Consider the following 21,464-nt stretch of genomic DNA (forward strand, 5'->3'; position numbering starts at 1 on the left):
AGGTGGCACATGTGTCTGGAGTTCCTTTACAGTGGCTGGAGACCCTGGCACACCTATTCTCTCTCTCCCTATTTCTCTCACAAATAAATAAATAAAAATTTTAAAAAAGAAAAAGATTAAAAACAAAAAAAGCTAGTAGTTGAGGCCTACCGTAGTAGAGCACAACTTTACCCCCAGCACTCACTCGGGAGGCAGGAGCACAAAGACTTCTGTGAGGACGAGGCTCCCCTGGGGTACAGCCTGAATTCCAGGTACGCCAGGGCTAGAATAAGACCCACCTTAGAGGACGTGGTAGTTTGAATGGATGACCCCCAACATATTCAGAATTGTATTGAAATTTGTAATTTAGATCTGTAGCCACCTGACTGGAGGAGGTGTCACTGGGTAGATTTTAGGGTCAAGCCCTCAGGTGTGGTGGTGGATTTGAAATTCTAGTCTAAAGATATGCAAGGTGCCAGACCTAGCCTGAATTCCCAAGCGTGCTGTATGGTGTGGTTTGGGGATTTTGGCTTCTGGTTTTTCTCTCTTTGGTTGGACCTATGAAATCAGGCTAGCTCCTTCTGCCATTATCAAACTTTTCCTGGATCTGTAAGCTTCAATAAATATCCCTTCCTCCATAACTATGCCTGCTTTGGAAGTTCATCTCCCAGCGACTCGTAGCTATCTACTACAGAGGGGAAAAAAACTACAATCTGCTGGAAATGGTGGTATGTATCTGTGATCCCAAAAGATTGGGACAGTAAGGCAAGATCCCCCACGCCATTAGTTCCAGGCCAACATGGACTATAGAGTGACACCATGTCTTATGCCTCCTTCCCTGCAAAAAAAAAAAAAAAAAAAAAGTTCAGGCGTGGTGGCCACCCCTTTAATCCCAGCACTTGGGAGGCAGAGGTGGGAGGATCACCGTGAGTTTGAGGCTACCCTGAGACTGCACAGTGAATTCCAGGTCACCCTGAGCTAGAGTGAAACCCTACCTCAAAAAAACAAACAAAACAACACACACACACACACACACACACACACACACACACACACACAAGCTACAAGCAAATCATTGCCTCATGTAAATAAGAAGTTCGGCTTCTATGGATTGTTATCAGTATTCCATTTCTCTGCGTTGCACACAACATTTTTTTCCCCATTCCTGAGGACCGAACCCAGGGCCTTGCACTTAGTAGGCAAGTGCTCATTCACTGAGCTAAATCTCCAATCCCCAACAACTTTGTATACAACAGAAATGTTAGCAGAGGGCTGGAGAGATGGCTTAGCGGTGAAGCGCTTGCCTGAGAAGCGAGGCTCAATTCCCCAGGACCCACGTTAGCCAGATGCACAAGGGGATGCCCACGCCTGGAGTTTGTTTGCAGTGGCTGGAGCCCCTGGTGCGGCCATTCTCTCTCTCTATCTGCCTCTTTTTCTCTCTCTGTCTGTTGCTCTCAAATAAATAAATATAAATAAATGAAAAAAAATTTTTAAGTTAGCAGGTTTTTTGGTTTTTTTTTGTCTTCCTGCAGTAGGGTCTTGCTCTAGTCCAGGCTGACTTGGAATTTTCTATGTCGTCTCAGGCTGGCCTTGAACTCCTGGCAGTCCTCCTATCTCTGCCTCCCGAGTGCTGTGCACTACCACGACCAGCTTCAGATTTCATCAATAGTTTCTAATTCAATGAACTATCAGACTATACTTGGGATACTATATCTAGTGCTAGGGACTAAAAGTGTCAAGGTTTCTAGAATTAGGAAGGGCATTCCTAAAGCAATACAACTTACATAATGGGGCCTCTTTAGCCAGCAGAAAATGTATGAGGGATGAAAGAACTTCTTCATCTATCCTCAACAAGCAGTTTTCTTTCTCCAACTTCATAGCAATGTTCATGTCTTCCTCTACTACTCTGTGAGAAGGATGGCCTTCTCTGTACTCCTGAATCCTATGCTCTTTCTACATTTAGAAACTGCTCCACTTACTTTCCAGTCTGTTTCTTTGAAATATTTTTATTTATTCATTTGCAAAAAGAGGAGAGAGAAAAAAATGGGTGTGCCATGGCCTCCAGCTGCTGAAAATGAACTCCAGATGCATGTGCCACTATGCTTTATGTGGGTACTAGGGAATGGAATCTGGGTCAATAGGCTTTGAAGGCATATGCCTTAACCACTGAGCCCTCTCTCCAGCCCCTCTCTGAGTTCTATTTCAACCTCTGCATACCATGCACATTCTTCCTAAACAATCTCATCTATGACCATGGGTAACAACCCAGAAATCTCTACCTGTAGTACAGAACCTCACATTAAACTGGGTACTCACTACCACCCAGATGCGTAAGCCACCTTCTCATCTCCTATCTGAAGGAGTCACTGAGAACTGACCTGATGAACTGACCCCTGCTAAATCTAAGATTTTAGGTTTATCAGTTTCTGGTACCCTCAAATAGACAAATCAACACGTCATTTCCAAAACAACCAGAAAAGAAAAGAAGACAGTGTAAGAAAGAAGCCAGCGAGGTGACTGGCATCAAGGTAAAGGCCTAGAAGCCCTTCCAGTATCGCTAAGGACAAGCCCAGCAATGCCAGGCCAAGTGGAGGAGCAGCCTAGCCCTTAAGCTAAAATCCAAAGAAGTCAGGAAAGGGGTCCCCCCAAACAAAACCCCTTCATGATGAGAAACTACAGTTGTGAGGTGGTGAATGTGCACAGCAGCACCTGCTAGAACGAAGTCTTATGAAGATACCAAGACTAGCTAAACCCTCCAGGGCACACATCTCCATTATATTTTGAGTGTGTGCGCGCATGTGTGTGTGCAGATGCATGCAACCCACGTACATGACTGAGGAGAATGTTGGCTGCCCTTGATCACTCTTCCTCTTTGAATTTCTCACTGAGCCTGGAGCTCCTGGCTTTCAGTCAGACTGGAGGAACAGTGAGCCACAGTTGACTCTGTCTCTGCCCACCACAGTGCTGGGGTGACAGACATGTGTAGCCACGCCTGGTTTTTCATGTGGGTGTTGGGGCTCAGACTCAGATCGTCATGCTTGCACAGCAAGCACTCTTACCTGCCCAGCCTTCTCATTATCTTTGTCACAACAAAAATGGGCAGCTTCACCGACTCTAACTCATTCCCACAGTAAACTGATTCCCACGCTGTGGCCAGAAAGCCACCACTCAAAAAGAAAACTGTTGACTCACATTCTTCATGTGGGTGAATTTTGTGGGGTTTTAAACATACTTCAATACAACTGTTTAAAAACAATAAAGACTGCAGGGGGTCAGTGAGTTTCACTTGTTCATTTACTGAGTCCAGCCATGACTTCCCGAATGTGCTGCGTTAAGCTACTTGGCAATATCATGTTCCTCCTGGCTGCCATCTACTCCGGGCTTCTGAGGGATGGGGGTTCAGAAGCCGGTATGAGGCATGTTCAACTAATTCAGGTCACTTGGCCCTAATTAAACAAATTCTATGCTTAAAAGAGGTCAGTTCTTTTTTATTTATTATTTTAATTTCACTTACTTATTTATCTATTTTTTAAATTATTTTCTTTTTTGTTTTTGTTTTTCGAGGTAGGGTCTCACTCTAGCTCAGGCTGACCTGGAATTCACTTTGCAGTCTCAGGGTGGCCTCGAACTCACAGCAATCTTCCTACCTCTGCCTCCCGAGTGCTGGGGTTAAAAGTGTGCACCACCACGGCCAGCTATTACTATTTTTTTTCGGCTATTATTTTTATTTTTAACAAGTATGAGAATGCTACATAAAAGACAGGTACAGTTAAGAAACAGCATTGTTTTGAGCAGGGGAACAACAATACGGCACGTACCACCTATATTGTAGTCAAATGCTGCTTGAGTGGACAGCTCTTTTTATGTTTCCCATTAGAAGTACGAATTTGGAAGCTCAGATCTGATTTGGTCTTAACTCTGATACATTTTTGATATATAAAACTTTGGACAATTTATATAACCTCTTCCAGTCTCAGGCTCCTGAAAACTGCAATAACACTACCTACTCACTATGAAGATGAAAGAACATAAATAAGGAACTAATGTCTACTGCTGACATAAACATTATAGTCATCACCACTATCATTATTACTAATGACAATAATAAAATAACTCAGGCCTTCCATGGCAAAGTCATGTCCTTAAGCCAGGCGTAGGGGTGCACACCTTTAATCTCAAGCACTGAGGAGGCAGAAGTAGGAGGATCACCATGACTTTGAGGCCACCCTGAGACTACATAGTAAATTCCAGGTCAGCCCAGGCTAGAGCGAGACCCTACTTTGAAAAAAAAAAAAACAACACTCAGGCCTTCTGTGGCAAAATCATGTCCTTAAAATCATTTCTGATATAAATATGACTCATTAGTGCAGTCTCCTGGCCACAGACACCCAGAAAGGACAAAGCAGGCAGAATCAGCAGAGAACAAGCAGATCACAGAGCAATCTTGACCCCTGAGTTGTGAGGAGTCCTTCCTACCCTTCCCGCCCACAGTCGACCCTCCTTACTTGAGCACCTCTTCTCGACATTGTTTTTGGGGTGCAAAGCAGGCGATGGCCCAGACTTTGATCTCAATCCCATTGTAGAACTGCTTCCCCCGCATGTCCCAGACACCTTGGTTGGGTGTAGCAATGGCCCGGTTCTGAGGACAAGCAGAGGGGGCGGCCAGGTGAGCCTCGGTAGAGCCATGTAGGGGAGGGAGCAACGGCCCCTGGCTGCAGAGCCCAGCCACCCCAAGGCCCCAGAGCTGCTGTGTGGCCCTGACCCTGCTCACCCGGCCGCCGTACTGCAGGATGGGCGCCGGCAGCACGCGTCCTGTCACCTCCGTCATGTCGTCCTTCACCTTGATCCCGAATTCCTGAATGTAGGGGTCGAGGTTGTAGCTGGCATTCTTCATCTGCAGGCAAAAGAAGGGGATCTCAGGAGACCAGCAGCTTGGCAATACTGTTCACGTTCTGGGTCCCAAGGAGAGAGCCCTGAAGAGAAGCTGAGGCTGCCAAGAAATAGCCCTAAAAAGGGAGGTGGGAGGAATAGAAGATGAAGGGAGTGGAAGTGGAAGTGACAGTTATACAGGAGGGAAAAAAGAGAAATAGCTAAAGGGTCAAAAGCAAGAACAGTCCTATGGAATCCCACACAACAAATCCTGACTTGGGCTCTCCTGAAGGAAGGTCTTGCTGGACCATTAACGCACCTATGCTATCCAAGGCCCCAAAAGCTGAGTGAATAAGTGTGCATTTCTCTGCAAGTCTTACTGACCAGACGACTGATCTCCTCCTGTCTGTCTGGGGCCGACCTAGCTGTAGCCTTTATCATGGTCGAAGTCTGGTTGTCAGTCAGCTTCTTAATGCAGCGCTGCCCAGCCACAATGTTACAGACCTGAGGAAATGAGAAGGACAGTTGCTATGACTTGAGTAGAGTCTAACTTGTCTATCAGCCACAGGGAAAGGACTAGCGCATCCCTTGGAGATGTATGTATATATGTGTGTATGTATTCTCCTTTGGAGAATTTTACTTGATATATATGTTAGAAAATATTCATGTTCAAAACAAAAGGCAATACCACTTTGTGACTAAGAGTTTGGGATCCAGCCAGGCATGGTGGTGCACACCTTTAATCCCAGTATTAGGGAGGCAGAGGTAGGAGGATTGTCATCATTTGAGGCCAGCCTAAGACTACAAAGTGAATTCCAGGATAGAGTAAGACAGTACCTCAAAAAACAAAAAAAAAAAAAAAGTTTTTGGGATCCAGAGCAAATCTGGGATAGTCTTGTGTACTAAATGAGAACAATAGGGCTGGAGAGATGGCTTAGTGGTCAAGATGCTTGCCTACGAAGACTAAGGACCCATGTTTGACTCCCCAGATCTCTTGTAAGCCAGACACACAGGTGATGCTTGCACATGTGCACAGGGTGGCGCACGCGTTTGGAGTTTGATTACAGTGGTTGTCAGCCCTAGGACACCAATCTCTCTCCCTCCCTTTTTTTCTCTCTCTCTCTTCCTCCCTCCCTCCCTCTCTCTCTCTCCCTAGAGAGATGGCTTAGCAGTTAATGTGCTTGCCTGCAAAGCCAAAGAACCCAGGTCTAATTCCCAGAACCCATGTAAACCAGATGTACAAGTGGTGCATGCATCTGGAGTTCATTTGCAATGGCTGGATGCCCTGGCATGCCCATTCTCTCTCTCTCTCTTTCCCTCTCTCTCTCTCTCAAATAAATAAATTAAATAAAATATTTGAAAAAATATAAGAATAATAATCTCTTGCCGGGCGTGGTGGCGCACGCCTTTAATCCCAGCACTCGGGAGGCAGAGGTAGGAGGATCGCCATGAATTCAAGGCCATCCTGAGACTACAGAGTTAATTCCAGGTCAGCCTGGACCAGAGTGAGACCCTACCTCAAAAAAAAAAACAAAAAAACAAAAAAACAAAGAATCTCAGGGAGTATCTAGAGATTAAATAACAGCACTCAGAGAGAGAAGCCCAGCTCTGAAACACAACCAATGCTCAGTAAATTACAGCACACATTACTATTTACCCGAAGAACAAGAACAGGGTATCTTCTTCAAGTCTCAACATAAACAAATTGGAATCCCACTAGCAGCTCTCCAACAGTGGCCAAAATAAATGACTCCATCCTGAAACCATCACGAGGGATAGGAATGGGGTAACTGGGATAGAGAAATCGCTATTTCTATTGGAAAAGTCCTCTGTTAACATGAGGAACACCTTGCTGATTGGTGCATCTGTCCTGGACATAACAGAAAAGAATGTCTAAAAAGGGCATGCTGGCTCACACCTTTAATCCCAGCACTTGGGAGGCAGAGGTTAGGAGGATCGCCATGAGTTCAAGGCCAGACTGAGACTACATAGTGAATTCTAGGTAAGCATGGGCTAGCACAAAACCCTACCTAAAAAAAAAAAAAAAGTCAGAAAAAAAAGGAAAAAAGAACCATCTAGTGATGTATTAGACTTCCACTTCCCATGTACTATAGTCAGGATTTAGAGAACAAGAGGCTGATAATGGAATAGAAAGGCAGTAACTTTTAGAAGACGTGCAGTGCATCTCTAACTTTTAGAAGACAGGCGTGGGGTGCAGTGCATCTCTGACTTTTAGAAGACGGGCGTGGAGTGCAGTGCATCTCTAACTTTTAGAAGACGGGCGTGGAGTGCAGTGCATCTCTAACTTTTAGAAGACGGGCGTGGGGTGCAGTGCATCTCTAACTTTTAGAAGATGGGTGTGAGCCGGGCGTGGTGGCGCACGCCTTTAATCCCAGCACACGGGAGGCAGAGGTAGGAGGATCACTGAGAGTTCGAGGCCACCCTGAGACTACATAGTGAATTCCAGGTCAGCCTGAGCCAGAGTGAGACCCTACCTCGAAAAACAAAACAAAACAAAAAAAAAAAAAAAAGAAGAAGATGGGCGTGGAGTGCAGTGCATCTCTAACTTTTAGAAGAGGGGCGTGGAGTGCAGTGCGTCTCTAACTTTCAGAAGACGGGCGTGGAGTGCAATGCGTCTCTAACTTTTAGAAGACGGGCGTGGAGTGCAGTGCATCTCTAACTTTTAGAAGACGGGCGTGGTGTGCAGTGCATCTCTAACTTTTAGAAGACGGGCGTGGAGTGCAGTGCATCTCTAACTTTTAGAAGAGGGGCGTGGAGTGCAGTGCGTCTCTAACTTTTAGAAGACGGGCGTGGAGTGCAGTGCGTCTCTAACTTTTAGAAGACGGGCGTGGAGTGCAGTGCGTCTCTAACTTTTAGAAGACGGGCGTGGAGTGCAGTGCATCTCTAACTTTTAGAAGACGGGCGTGGTGTGCAGTGCATCTCTAACTTTTAGAAGACGGGCGTGGAGTGCAGTGCATCTCTAACTTTTAGAAGAGGGGCGTGGGGTGCAGTGCGTCTCTAACTTTTAGAAGACGGGCGTGGAGTGCAGTGCATCTCTAACTTTCAGAAGATGGGTGTGGAGTGCAGTGCATCTCTAACTTTTAGAAGATGGGCATGGGGTGCAGTGTATCTTTAACTTTTAGAAGACGGGCATGGAGTGCAGTGCACCCCTAACTTTTAGAAGACGGGCGTGGAGTGCAATGCGTCTCTAACTTTTAGAAGACGGGCGTGGAGTGCAGTGCGTCTCTAACTTTTAGAAGATGGGCGTGGAGTGCAGTGCATCTCTAACTTTTAGAAGACGGGCGTGGAGTGCAGTGCGTCTCTAACTTTTAGAAGATGGGCGTGGAGTGCAGTGCATCTCTAACTTTTAGAAGACGGGCATGGAGTGCTGTGCACCCCTAACTTCTTTTAGAAGACGGGCGTGGGGTGCAGTGCATCTCTAACTTTTAGAAGACGGGCGTGGAGTGCAGTGCATCTCTGACTTTTAGAAGACGGGCGTGGAGTGCAGTGCATCTCTGACTTTTAGAAGACGGGCGTGGAGTGCAGTGCATCTCTGACTTTTAGAAGACGGGCGTGGGGCGCAGTGCACCCCTGACTTTTAGAAGATGGGTGTGGGGTGCAGTGCACCTCTGACTTTTAGAAGACGGGCGTGGGGTGCAGTGCATTTCAAAGGGATGTCACCCTGGCAGGTCTCTTAACCACTCTTAACCACTGTCTCATAATGTTGTAAAGTCTTAGATGCAACAAATTGTTTAACTTACTCTCATAAGACCAATTTCTATACACACTGATTCTAGTCCTAGTTCCCAGAACTCATGCAAAATAACAGTAAAGAAAACCAGGTGAAGATCACCTGCATTTAAAAAAAAAAAAAAATTATCTGAGCTGAGCATGGTGGCACATGCCTTTAATCCCAGCACCCGGGCAGCAGAGGTAGAAGGATTGCCATGAGACTACAGAGTGAATTACAGGTCAACCTGGGCTAGAGTGAGATCCTACCTCAGGGAAAAAAAAAGAGAGAGAGAGAGAGAGAGAGAGAGGGGGGGGGGGAAAGAATGGCCACACCAGAGCCTCTAGCCACTGCAAAAGAACTCCAGACGCATGTGTCACCTTGTTCATCTGGATTACGTGGGTACTGGGGAATCAAACCCAGTTCCTTTGGTTTTGCAGGCAAGTGCCTTAACTGCTTAGCCATCTCTCCAACCATCACCCACTTTTCAATTCCATATTACAAAAAATATACAAGCTGGGCATGGTGGCACACACCTTGAATCCTAGCACTCAGGAGGCAGAGGTAGAAGGACTGCCGTGAGTTCGAGGCCAACCCTGAGACTCCATAGTGAATTCCAGGTCAAACTGAGCTAGAGTGAAACTCTACCTCGAAAAAACAAAAACCAACAAACAAAAATCCAGTAAATACAAATGATAAAGCACCCAGAATTAAATCTGCTGTCTAAGCTATTACTTAAAGTCAGGGCATTCTTGGGCTGGAGAAGATGGCTTAGTGGTTAAGGCACATGTCTGCAAAGCCAAAGGACCCAGGTTCAATACCCAAGGACCCATGTAAGCCAGATAGACAAGGTGGTGCATGCATGTGAAGTTCGTTTGCAGTGGCTATAGCCCCTGATACACCCAATCTCTCCCTCTGCCTCTCTGACTCAAATAAATAAATAAAAATAAAACATTTTTTTAAAGTTATGGCATTTTATAGATTATTTTAGCTACAGAATCAATATTAGCAAACCAAAAGCAAGGATGTGAGAACATTTGAACTCTTGCACATTGCTGGTGAGAATAATAAAGTGGTAGACCCACTGTGAAAATGATATTGTGATTCTTCAAAAAATTAAAGATAGCATTACTATATGAACCAGCAATCCTACTTCTGGGTATAAAGTCCAAAGAAGTGAAAAAACAGGGAGTTGTGAAGTTTTTGTACTCTTTTGTTTAGCATTACTTAGCACAGCAGCATTTTGAACAATAACTCCAACTAAAGTGTCCATCAGTGGATGAAAATAAAACCAAATATGGTATATACATACAAAGGAGCTATTATTTAGCCTTTCAAAATGAAGGGAATTCAAGCATAGTACATACTAACATGGAGGCCCTGGTGTACCCATCCTCTCTCTCTTTCTGCCTCTTTCTTTCTCAAAAAAAAATTATTTAAAATAATAATAGTAATAAGAGCCAGGCATAGTGGCACACACCTTTAATCCCTGCATTTGGGAGGCAGAAGTAGGAGGATTGCCCTGAGATCAAGGCCACCCTGAGACTACATAGTAAAATCTTGAAATCCAGATCAGCCTGGACTAGAGTGAAACCCAGTCTCAAAAAAAAAAAAAAAAAAAAAAAAAAATTAAAAATTTTTAAAAAAGAAGAGAGAAAGAAAGAAAAAGAATAGTGCAACTGTGGTTGCCAGAACAAAAGCAACAAAAAATGGTTCTTCATAGATATAGTTTCACTTAGGGAAGAGGAAAACTTTCTGGAGATAGATGGTAGGAAGCACGTACAACAATGTAAACATACTTACTATCAGAGAACTCCATACTTCATGGTTAGAATTTTAGATTTTTTAATTGTTTTTAATATTTATTTATTTCAGGGGGGTAGATAGGAAGAATGGGTGTGCCAGGGCCTCTAGGTCCCGAAAAGGAACTTCAGATGCATCTGGCTTTATGTGGGTACTGGGGAAATGAACCTGGGTCCTTTGGCTTTGCCAGCAAGCATCTAACTGCTAACCCATCTCTCTAGCCCTAGATTATATATATATATATATATATATATATATATATATATATATATATTTTTTTTTTTTTTTTTTTTTTTCGAGGTAGGGTCTCACTCTGGTACAGGCTGACCTGGAATTAACTCTGTAGTCTCAGGGTGGCCTCAAACTCTCGGTGATCCTCCTACCTCTGCCTCCCAAGTGCTGGGATTAAAGGTGTGCGCCTCCAGCCCGGCTAAGCCCTAGATATTTTTATTTGCATGCAGAGAGAGAGTGGCACCAGGGAATCTTGCCACTGCAAAGGAACTCCAGGAGCATGTATCACTTTGTGCATGTGGCTTTACGTTAGTACTAGGAAATCAAACCTATGCTTTTAGGGTTTGCAAGCTAATACTTCTAACCACTGTAGCTTCTCTTCAGCCCCTAGAATGTAAATTTTATGCTATATTTATCTTAGTACAGTTTATTTAATTTATTTATTTGAGAGAGAGAGAGACAGAATGGACACGCCAGGTCACCTAGCAGATGTAAACGAACTCCAGATGCATGCACCACCTTGCGCCTCTGGCTTATATGGGTCCTGGAGAATCAAACCTGAGTCCTTTGGCTTTGCAGGCAAGTGCCTTAACTTAAAAAAAAAAATATTTTTATTTATTTATTTGAGAGCGACAGACAGAGAGAGAAAGAGGCAGAGAGACCAAGTGAGAGAGAATGGGCACACCAGGGCTTCCAGCCACTGCAATCGAACTCCAGATGCATGTGCCCCCTTGTGCATCTGGCTAACATGGGTCCTGGGGAACCAAGCCTTGAACTGGGGTCCTTAGGCTTCACAGGCAAGTGCTTAGCTGCTAAGCCATCTCTCTAGCCCCCCAACCCTCCCCCCACATAGTACAGTTTTTAAAAAGTGACTTGGATCACTACTAAAGACAAAGACTGAGATTGGAAACACCTGGCTATTTTTAAGTTTTTAGATATGGAGATCCAAATATATTGTTCCTCTACTTAAAATCTTCCAATGGGGCTGGGGTGATAGCTCAGTGGTTAAGGCACTACACTGCAAAGCCTAAGAACCCAAGCTCAAGTCCCCAGTACCCATGTAAAGCCAGAGGCACAGGGTGGTGCAAACATCTGCAGTGTATTTGCAGTGGCTAAAAGGCTCTGGCACACCCATTCTACTCCCTTTCTCTTTCTCCTTGAAAATAAATATACTTTAAAAAAAAATATTCCAATGTGGTCTGGAGAGATCGCTTAGAGGTTAAGGCATTTGCCTGCAAAGCCAAAGGATCCCAGTTCGATTCTCCAGTACCATTTAAGCCAGATGCACAAGGGGGTGCATGCATCTGGAGTTCGTTTTCAGTGGCTGGAGGCCTTGGCACACTCATTATCTCTACAAATAAGTAAATAAATAAAATATATTTTTTAAATATTCCAATGGATTCCTATTATAATTAGAATGAAACCTACCTAACTAGAAATCAGAATCATCATTCATTGCTACACAGCCAATTTAGGAAGCCGTTGGGCAGAACTTAAGATGTTAAACAGAGTTATATATGATATCAAGAGAAATGAACACATGTGTTCACAGTAAAACAACTAAATGAATGTTTACAACAGTATCGTTTATAATGGCCAAAAGTGGAAACAACCCAAACATTCATCAACTGATAGAGAAACAAAATGTGATACATCTCAGCTAGGGAAGGACATCAATGCACTTTCAAAACAACATGGATGAACCTTAAAATATCCGTGCAAGGTGAAAGAAGTCAGTCACAAAGGCCATGTGTTGTACAACTACTTATATAACGTGTTCAAAACAGACAAATCCACAGAGGCAGAAAATAGAGTAGTGGCTAGCTGGGCATGGTGGTGCACACCTTTAATCCCAGCACTCAGGAGGCAGAGGTAGGAGGATCGCTGTGAGTTTGAGGCCACCCTGAGACTACAGAGTGAATTCCAGGACAGCCTGGGCTAGAGAGAGACCCTACCTCGAAAAACAAAACAAAACAAACAAAAAACATTCTGGAAAGATAGTTGTGACAGTTGCACAACTCTATAAATACACTAAGAAACAATGAGACCCCGCCTCCAAAGAAATCAGAAGCTGGTTATAGTGGCACACCTTTCATGCCACCACTCAGGAGGGCGAGGTAGGAGGATCAATGTTAAGTTTGAGGCCAGCCTGAGACTACAAAGTGAACTCCAGGCCACCCTGGACTAGAATGAGACCCAACCTCGGGGGGGAAAAAAAAAAAGCTTTAGGAGCTGTAGACATAGATGGCTTAGCAGTTAGGTTGCTTGCCTACAAAGCCTAAGGATCCAGGTTCAACTCCCCAGGACCCATGTAAGTGAGATGTACAAAGGAGCACATGCATTTGGAGTTCATTTGCAGTAGTTCCATGCCCTGGAACACCCATTATCTCTTTCCAGCCTCTCTCTCTGTATCTTCTTCTTTCTTTTTCTCTCTCTCTTGCAAGTGAATAAATAAATATTTTTTAAAGTTATTATTATGATCTTTAAAAAAAAAGATGTGCTTTAGAACATGTGCAGTAGCTATTCCTCCTTCCTCGAAAGCTCTGCCCTTAGGTTATTACAAAGTTGGAAACCCTAACTAGGGAGGCATCCCTTGACAACAATAACCCCCTCACACAATTACTGCTATCCCCTAAACCTGTTGTGTGACTCTTATAGCATTTACTACCACCTAAAAATCACCATGGATGTTTATCAACTTATTACTGTCTGTCTTCCTCCTCTAACGTATAAATTCCATGAGGGCAGGGACCTGTGTTGTTAATCTCTAGATTCTCATACACTAAAAGTATACATAACATATATTACCTTAATGAATATTTGTTAAATAAACAATAAAAATCAAGGTACAGCTGGGTGTGGTGGCACATGCCTTTAATCCCAGCACTCAGGAGGCAGAGGTAGGAAGATTGCTGAGAGTTCGAGGCCACCCTGAAAATACATAATGAATTCCAGGTCAGCATGGGCTAGAGTGAGACCCAACCTTGAAAAAAAAAAAAAATCTAGGTAGGTTATTACATGACAGACCTCAAGAACTACTGTTTAAACGGAAATAATGTTCACTTCTTAGCAAATTTCAACTTCAGTACATTTCAACTTAGCCAGAATTGTCCCTAAAGCCCTCAGTTTCTACCTCAGAGAACAAACTGCCTGTATCCTGCTTTCTCTGTCTCAGCAGTTACTAACCATGTCATGGTTCTTGAATTTCTGAATCACCTCTCCTGCCAGCTTCATTTCCTGGGATTAGTTCTGGAATCCTAGGAGTGCACAAAAGGCTTGGGCTTTGGTCTAAACTACCTGAACAAAGTGAAGAGTCTCGGCCATGCATCTCCAATCTGATGTGTGTATGAATCCCCTTTAGATCTTCTTAAGGGACAGAGTCTCACTGAATAGGCATGGGTAGAAATTCTGCATTTCAAATTAAACTCCCAAGTGATGTCTATCCTTATTGGTACACTGATGCTACTTTATGAGTGACAATGAAGCAGACAGAAGTTTTTCATGCATATTTTGCCTATAGTACATACCAAATACAACCCAAAGACTCTACCTTTGTCTCTATGACTTCAACCACATTACTATCCTTTCTTGAACTTCAGTATTTCAAAGGTCTAATGAAGTATAAAAGCATGACATATCTTGAGATTAAAACTTTTTTTTAAAACAAACACATTAACCATTGGCAAATATAGAAGTTTCATTAGAAAATAATCCGGTATGGTGGTGCAAGCCTTTAACCCCAGCACTTGGAAGACGGAGGTAGGAGGATCACCCGGAATTCAAGACCACCCTGAGACTACATAGTGAATTCCAGGTTAGCCTGGGCTAGAGTGAGACCTTACCTCAAAAAACTTGTAAGAAAAGGAAAATAAGGTGCACTTGCATGTCCAGGTCACTCATGATCCCAATCCCCAGACATCAAGAAAAACAAAGGGAGAGCATGAGTTATATCTGATATCTCTGCCCTAACCAAAATTATTTATAAAACAAACTTGCCCTCTGGCCTAGCAGCCCTGAAATGACACTGGAGTAAAACTGGGGATAAGAAAAAAAAAAAATTTAGCAAGTAAAAACGAGGTCTATATTTCACATTAAAAAAAAAAAAACAACACCACACTCATATACCTTCTCAGAATGTCAGCTTTCGAAACCTCAAAATGAGGATGATGGACTAATAAGTAGATCAACAGACTCCGATTAGTGTTCAAGTACGGACCATTTCCCCGCCTAACCATTTCCTTACCTCAAGGGGAAGATAGGTATGTTTTTGTTCTTGGCCAACTTGGAGGCAGGGCAAATGGGGATACTTGAGCTGAAGGTTGTATTTCTGCTTGAAATACTGTGCCACTGTGCATTCCACAGTCTGTCCACTCTCCAGCTGCAAGGGAAACCTGTGTGGAGGAAAGGAAGGAAGGATCAGAATTCAGCACTCAACCCCCTTCTCTAGACCTACAACCATGGCATGCTTTAGACTCTGCTTCTACTCTTTGAGCAACGCTACTCGGGGGAAAGCAGGCAATACAAGGCTCCCAGAAAAAGCCAAAGATGGGCTGGAGAGATGGCTTAGCGGTCAAGATGCTTGCCTGTAAAGCCTAACGATATCGAGTTCGAGTCCCCAGCTCCCACGTAAAGCCAGATGCACAAGCTGGCGCATGCATCTGGAGTTTGTTTTGCAGCTTTGGAGGCCGTGGCACGTGCCCATTCTGTCTGTCTCATTTCTCTATCTTTCTGCTTGAAAATAAATATTTTAAAAAGCCAAAGACTAGCCGGGAGTGGTGGCGCACGCCTTTAATCCCAGCACTCGGGAGGCAGAGGTAGGAGGATCGCAGTGAGTTCAAGGCCACCCTGAGACTCCATAGCGAATTCCAGGTCAGCCTGAACTAGAGTGAGACCCTACCTCGAAAAACCAAAAAAAAAGCCAAAGACTTTAGGAGCAGGTTCCCCAACAGTCAATATTGTAACTCTTTTGTATTTCTTTGTTTCCATGTATTGTTTTATTCACTTACTTATTTGGGGGGGGGGGCAGATAGAGAATGTGTGCGCCAGGGCTCCCAGCCACTGCAAGTGAACTCCAGATGCGTGTGCCTCCTATGTGGGTATTACGTGGGTATTGGAGAATCAAACTGGAGTCCTTAGGCTTCACAGGCAAGTGCCTTAACCACTAAGCCACCTCTCCAGCCCCACTCTTTTGTATTTCTAATGTTGAGCACAAAGCCTTAACAAAGGAGGTACTCAAGAGTCTAGCATAGCCTAGAGTCAAAGAAGGGGCTGAGGTGCTAGGAATTGGATCAATGGTTAAAGGCACTTGCACGCAAAGCCTGCTGGCCCAGGCACAATTCCCCAGTGCCCATGTAAAGCCAGAGGTACAAGATGGCATGTGTATCTGGAGTAAATTTGTAGCAGTAAGAGGCTGTGATACACCCATAAACACACATTCTCTCTCTTTCTACTGCTCACAAATAAATAAAAATATTTTTAAAAATGAAAATGAGCTGGGTGTGGTGGGGCATGCCTTTAATCTCAGCAATCAGAAGGCTGAGGTAGGAAAATCTCTGGGACTTTGAGGCCAGCCTGAGACTACTTAGTGAATTACAGGTCAGCCTGGGCTAGAGAGAGACCCTTTCTTGAAAAACCAAAATAAACAATTAAATTAAAAATATATAAATAAATAAATAAGTAAAAGGAAGAGGATGGAGTCAATGGTAATTTTCCCAAGGACAACCCAAGGAGCCTGACTTTTTTTCGGGAGGAAGAATAAATTGGAATATTCTATATTTTATGGGCAGGGGACAGTTTCATGCATTTCAAGGTACTCTCAAACTCACTGTGAGCTGAGTATGACCTTGAACTTCATTTTACTTATCTGCCAGCAGAGAAAAACAGGAGAAAGAGAGAGAGAAAGAATGGACATGCCAGGGTCTCTAGCCACTACAAAAAAACTCCAGATGCATGCACTACTTTGTGCATCTGGCATTATATAGGTACTGAGCCCAACCCTGAACTTCTTATCCTCAAACCTTCACCTGCCAAGTGATGGGATTTCAGGTATGTACCACCATGCCCAATTTTGTGATGCTAGGTATTAAAACTGCAAACATTTTACTATGTCCTTGAAATCCCGATATTTACAGACCCATAGCAAGAATCAATGGAGCATGCATGCATGCTTTACAATAAAGGCCCAAAGAGGAAAGTAGGAGATTAAAAAGGTAAATATCGGGGCTGGAGGGATGGCTTAGTGGTTAAGGTGCTTATCTGTGATGCCCAAAGACCCATGTTCTACTCTCCAGAGCCCATGTAAGTGAGATGCACAAAGGTGAGGCAAGCATACGGTCACATGTGCCCACCAGGTGGCGCAAGCGTCTGGAGTTCGATTGCAATGGCTGGAGCCCTGTCATGCCAATTCTGCCTGTCTCTCTGTCCAAAATAAAAAACATATATTTTTTAAAAAGGTAAAACTCAGGCTAGGGAAATGACTCACTGGTTAAAGGCACATGCTTGCAAAGCCTTCTGGCCTGGGTTCAACTCCCTACTATCCACGTAAAGCCATCATACACAAAGTGGCACATGCACCTGGAGCTTGTTGGCAATGGCAAGAGACCCTAGTGTGCCCATTTTCTTTCTCTCTCTCAAGTAAATTTAATACAAGTCTTTTGTTTTTTTGTTTAAGGTAAAAATCATGAAGATAATCAAAGGATCTGGGAAGGTTGGGGAAAGGCTGTCAAATTCCCACAGTTTTTATGTCAAAAACAAAGCCCAGCCTGGTGTGGTGGCACACGCCTTTAATCCCAGTACCTGGGAGGCAAAGGTAGGAGGATTGCCATGATTTTGAAGCCACCCTGAGACTACATAGTGAATTCCAGGTCAGCCTGAACTACAGTGAGACCCTACCTGGAAAAACCTTTAAAAAAAAAAAGACAATCCAAGGCTCATTGTCAGGGCCAATAGGATAAGGGGGGTGGTGTCAGGGGGAGTGTATGTGAAACCTTAGCTCTTTTTTCCTCCAGTAGATTATAGCTCAGCAAACTTGCTAACTTACGTCTGATGGCTAGCAGGGCGGCGGGTGACATTACACACACGGTATTTCCTCTTCATCTGTCCACAGTGGGTCACTTCCACCTTCAGACCTGAGATGTACAAACTATTTGTTAAGACTGCAAGAGGTTGCTCATGTGCCCAGGTTTGGCCTCCCACATGGGGAACTCCTCTTGGTATCAGAGAAAACAGCACTGTTTCCCTATTGGAAAGGGTACTTACCCTTGATCTCCTTGGTAAAGCGAACACGCTGGGAGTCCGTGAGGGGCTTGGGTTGTTCATCTATGTTCCTGATGTCTAGCACCTCACACATGAACTCAATCACTGGCTGTGCCTTGTAGAAGGCAGTGGCTGAGACTGTGGGGACAAGGCAGGGATAGCTCCGTTCAGATTCGTTCGGAATGAACGGAGAGGCAGTTGAGACTCATATCCTCTACCTTAGAGGGTACTGGGATGGGGCGGGGTCGGGCGTGCCAGGGCTACAGGAATTATACTAGGATTATGGTTGTAGAGCTGGGAGGGATGAGGCTGGGAACGTGGTCACTGGATTCCGGGCGCCCCTAGCTCCATTGCTCTCCCCACTCACCATCGATGTTGAGCATCATCTTCCACATGGCAGGGCGCACAGACTGGTGAAAGCCGAACCAGACCTCGCGCCCACCCCCCAGCGGGTGGTAGTAGCCCTCAGGCGGTGAGAAGAAGGAGCGGCCCACGGGGGTGTACCTGGCAGGGACAGGCAGAGAACTGGTCCCTCGGGCACAGGCCCCCACCCTGTGAGGCATCCTGGGCACGGAGGAGCCCTGGCCTGGAAGGCAGGACACCAGGGCTTTAATGCCAGCTCTGATCTTTGACTAGGTGTATGACTGACCTTGTACAGGTATCTACCTTTGCTCTGCCCTGAAGGGACAAATGGGGGCAAGGCCAAAAGATATCTGAATAGAGGGCCAGGACTTTAAACCATCTAAATGTCTACACATACTCTCCTGACATATGGTAGGGCTTCAAAAACTTTCTCAGTGGCATACTATGGGACCTTAATAGGTTCCCTCCTCCCACCCCAGCAGTTATGCCAACAAAAAGTAGCCCAGATACTAACTACACCCAGTACCTCATTGATGCCAGGTGTCTCATGGCCACATCCAAGGCTTGCACAGACTCCAAGGGCACGGGGATCTGTCCACTGACCAAAGCTTCATGCAACATACGCCAGCTCACAATGGCTAGCCACTTGATAGACACCTTAAAAATTCGATCTTTCCCTTCCCCAGGGATGGTCACCTCAAAGTCAACCTTCAGGAAAGAAAGGAGTCAAGAATGACATGGCTCTCCCACAGATCAGCCCTCCTTACCTCGCCTACTGGCTCCCACTCCACAGGCTTGCCAGCTCTCTATGCCTAAGTCGTGAGGGGCTCACAAGAAAGACCCCAGAGCAAATCTAGCACTTTGCCACACACAATGCTCCAATATTTTTCTCTCTCAGTCTAACAGTTTGTTCAGGGGACAGGCACACAATACATCAAAAGGGCGGGGGGACTGAAGAGAGAGTTTAGTGATTAAGGCACTCGCCCGTGAAGTCTATGGACCCTGGTTCAATTCCCCAGGACCCATGTAAGCCAGATGTACAAGATGGCACATGTGTCTGGAGTTCTTCTGCAGGGGCTGGAGGCCCTGGTGAGCCCATTCTCTCTATCTGCCTCTTTTTCTCTCTCTCTCTCAAATTAATAAATAATAAATATTTAGTTGAGCATGGTGACACACACCTGTAATCCCAGCATTTGGGGGACAGGGGTAGGAGGATCACCATGAGTTCAAGGCCACCCTGAGACTACACAGTGAATTCCAGGTCAGCCTGGGCTAGAGGGAGACCCTACCTCAGGGGGAGAGGGGAAATCAACCATTTACCTGCCCCTCAGTACAAAATACACTTTCTCCCCCAAATGACAAAAAGCGTGTCTGGACCGCTAGAATCCAGGTGGGCTTAAATAGGCTCTGTTCCACTCTAGAGCCCTGACATGGGCCTATTCTGACTCCCAGTCTTACCCGTTCATTGCCAATGGGCAGTGCAGTGACAGTGTAAATGTTCTTCTTGCCATCATACACAGGCTTGCGGTCACCAAAGATCTGAGGCTTGAAATGCTGGACCATGTATTCCACCACTTCCCTATGGAGGACAGAAGTGGCTTATAGAAGCTGAGACACTATCATTTTAAGCTTCTGTGAACAATTTAAGTTCAGGCCATATCCCACCTAATGTATTCACTCCTAACAGCTACTCTAAGGCAGTGCTTCTCAAGCTTGAACATTCCTATGAGCGTTCGCACTCCTTTAATCCCAGCCCTTGGGAGGCAGAGGTAGGAGGATTGCAGTGAGTTCAAGGCCACCCTGAGACTCCATAGTGAATTCCAGGTCAGCCTGAGCTACAGTGAGACCCAACCTTGAAAAACATACACACAAAAATTAAAATGCAGCTTCTGATTCAGCAGGTCGGCTTCAGCACGGACACCTGCATTTCTGGTATCTCAAGGGATGCTACTTGCCCTCCTATCACCAATGCACTAAGGGACCTGAAAAAGTTGGGGTACCCAGGTGGGATGACACAATCTTTAAGCCCAGCACTTGGAAGGCAGAGGTAAGAGGATCTCTGTGAGTTTGGGAAAAACAAAAAAAAGTGGGTGTAAGTCCCTTCTTAGGGGAAAAGGGCTTGAGCACAGGGAATCTAGGATGCTCCAATCTCTACATCCCAGTCTGATGAGCAGAAGAAGGTAGAAAAGGAAGACACACACACGCTAGAATAGGAATAAACTGTAGAACAAACTCACCTCTTCACCCCTCTGAAGACGTTAGTCTTCTTTCCATTATCATCTCTTCCTAGATTTCTTTTCCCTTTTCTGAATTTTATTAATTTATTTTCTTTTTAAAGTAGGGTCTTGCTCTAGTCCAGGCTGACCTGGAATTCATTATGTCCTCTCAGGCTGACCTTGAACTCAAAGCAATCCTCCCTACCTCTGCCTCCAGAGTGCTGAGATTAAAGGTGTGTGCCACCACACCCAGTTTGAATTTTACCTTTAAAATATTTTGTCCAGGCGCAGTAGCTCGTATCTTTAATCCTAACATTCAGGAGTCAGAGGTAGGAGGACTACTATGAGTTCGAAGTCACCCAGAAAACCCAAAAACAACAACAAAAAAAAAAAAATTAAGGATTAGAGAGATGGCTTAGCAGTTAAGGTGCTTGCCTGCAAAACCAAAGGACCCAGATTCAATTTCCCAGTTCCCACATGAAACTAGATGGACAAGGTGGCCCACATGTTTGGAGTTCATTTGCAGCAGTAGGAGGCCCTAGTGTACCCATTCTCTCTCTCTCTCCCAAATAAACAAATAAATAAAATATTTTCTTTCTTTTTTTTTTTTTTTTTGAGGCAAGCCCAACAGACTAGTCTTTTTTTTTGTAAGGTGAGAGAGAGAGAAACACAGAGAGACAGTGAGAGAGAGAATTGGTGCACTAGGACCTCCAGCCACTGCAATCGAACTCCAGATGCATGTGCCCCCTTGTGTGCATATGTGACCTTGCAGGCTTGTATCACTTTCCACATATGGCTTACATGGGACCAGGAGAGTCAAACCTGAGTTCTAAGGCTTTTCAGGCAAGTGTCTTAACAACTAAGCCATCTCTCCAGCCCAAATAAAACATTTTAGAAAATATTTTATGTACTTAATTATTTGCAAGCAGAGAGACGGTATGAGTGCACTAGAGTCTCTTGTCACTACAAATGAACTTCAGGTGCATGAGCCACTTGGTTCATTTGGCTTTACAAGGGTT

At 44.7% G+C, this 21,464-nt stretch overlaps 1 protein-coding gene across 4 annotated transcripts in view; it reads right to left on the reverse strand.

Moving 5' to 3' along the window:
• Positions 1 to 21,464, reverse strand: part of Ago1 (argonaute RISC component 1) — a 59,231-nt gene that overhangs the window by 28,079 nt on the left and 9,688 nt on the right. For 2 of the 4 annotated variants that reach the window (XM_004665225.3, XR_006637141.1), the window contains exons 3-11: positions 19,688 to 19,808; positions 18,756 to 18,937; positions 18,234 to 18,370; positions 17,870 to 18,004; positions 17,652 to 17,739; positions 14,856 to 15,003; positions 5,233 to 5,352; positions 4,751 to 4,873; positions 4,485 to 4,618 (exon numbers count right to left, since the gene is read on the reverse strand). In XM_004665225.3, the coding sequence (XP_004665282.1) occupies positions 4,485 to 4,618; positions 4,751 to 4,873; positions 5,233 to 5,352; positions 14,856 to 15,003; positions 17,652 to 17,739; positions 17,870 to 18,004; positions 18,234 to 18,370; positions 18,756 to 18,937; positions 19,688 to 19,808 (1,188 nt within the window). Of the gene's footprint in view, positions 1 to 4,484; positions 4,619 to 4,750; positions 4,874 to 5,232; positions 5,353 to 14,855; positions 15,004 to 17,651; positions 17,740 to 17,869; positions 18,005 to 18,233; positions 18,453 to 18,755; positions 18,938 to 19,687; positions 19,809 to 21,464 lie in introns of those variants that run through there. The other 2 variants (XM_004665226.2, XM_045149000.1) reach the window with 2 other exon arrangements.

This window comes from Jaculus jaculus, chromosome 5 (genome assembly GCF_020740685.1).
Source record: "Jaculus jaculus isolate mJacJac1 chromosome 5, mJacJac1.mat.Y.cur, whole genome shotgun sequence".
NCBI classification, from domain to species: domain Eukaryota; kingdom Metazoa; phylum Chordata; class Mammalia; order Rodentia; family Dipodidae; genus Jaculus; species Jaculus jaculus.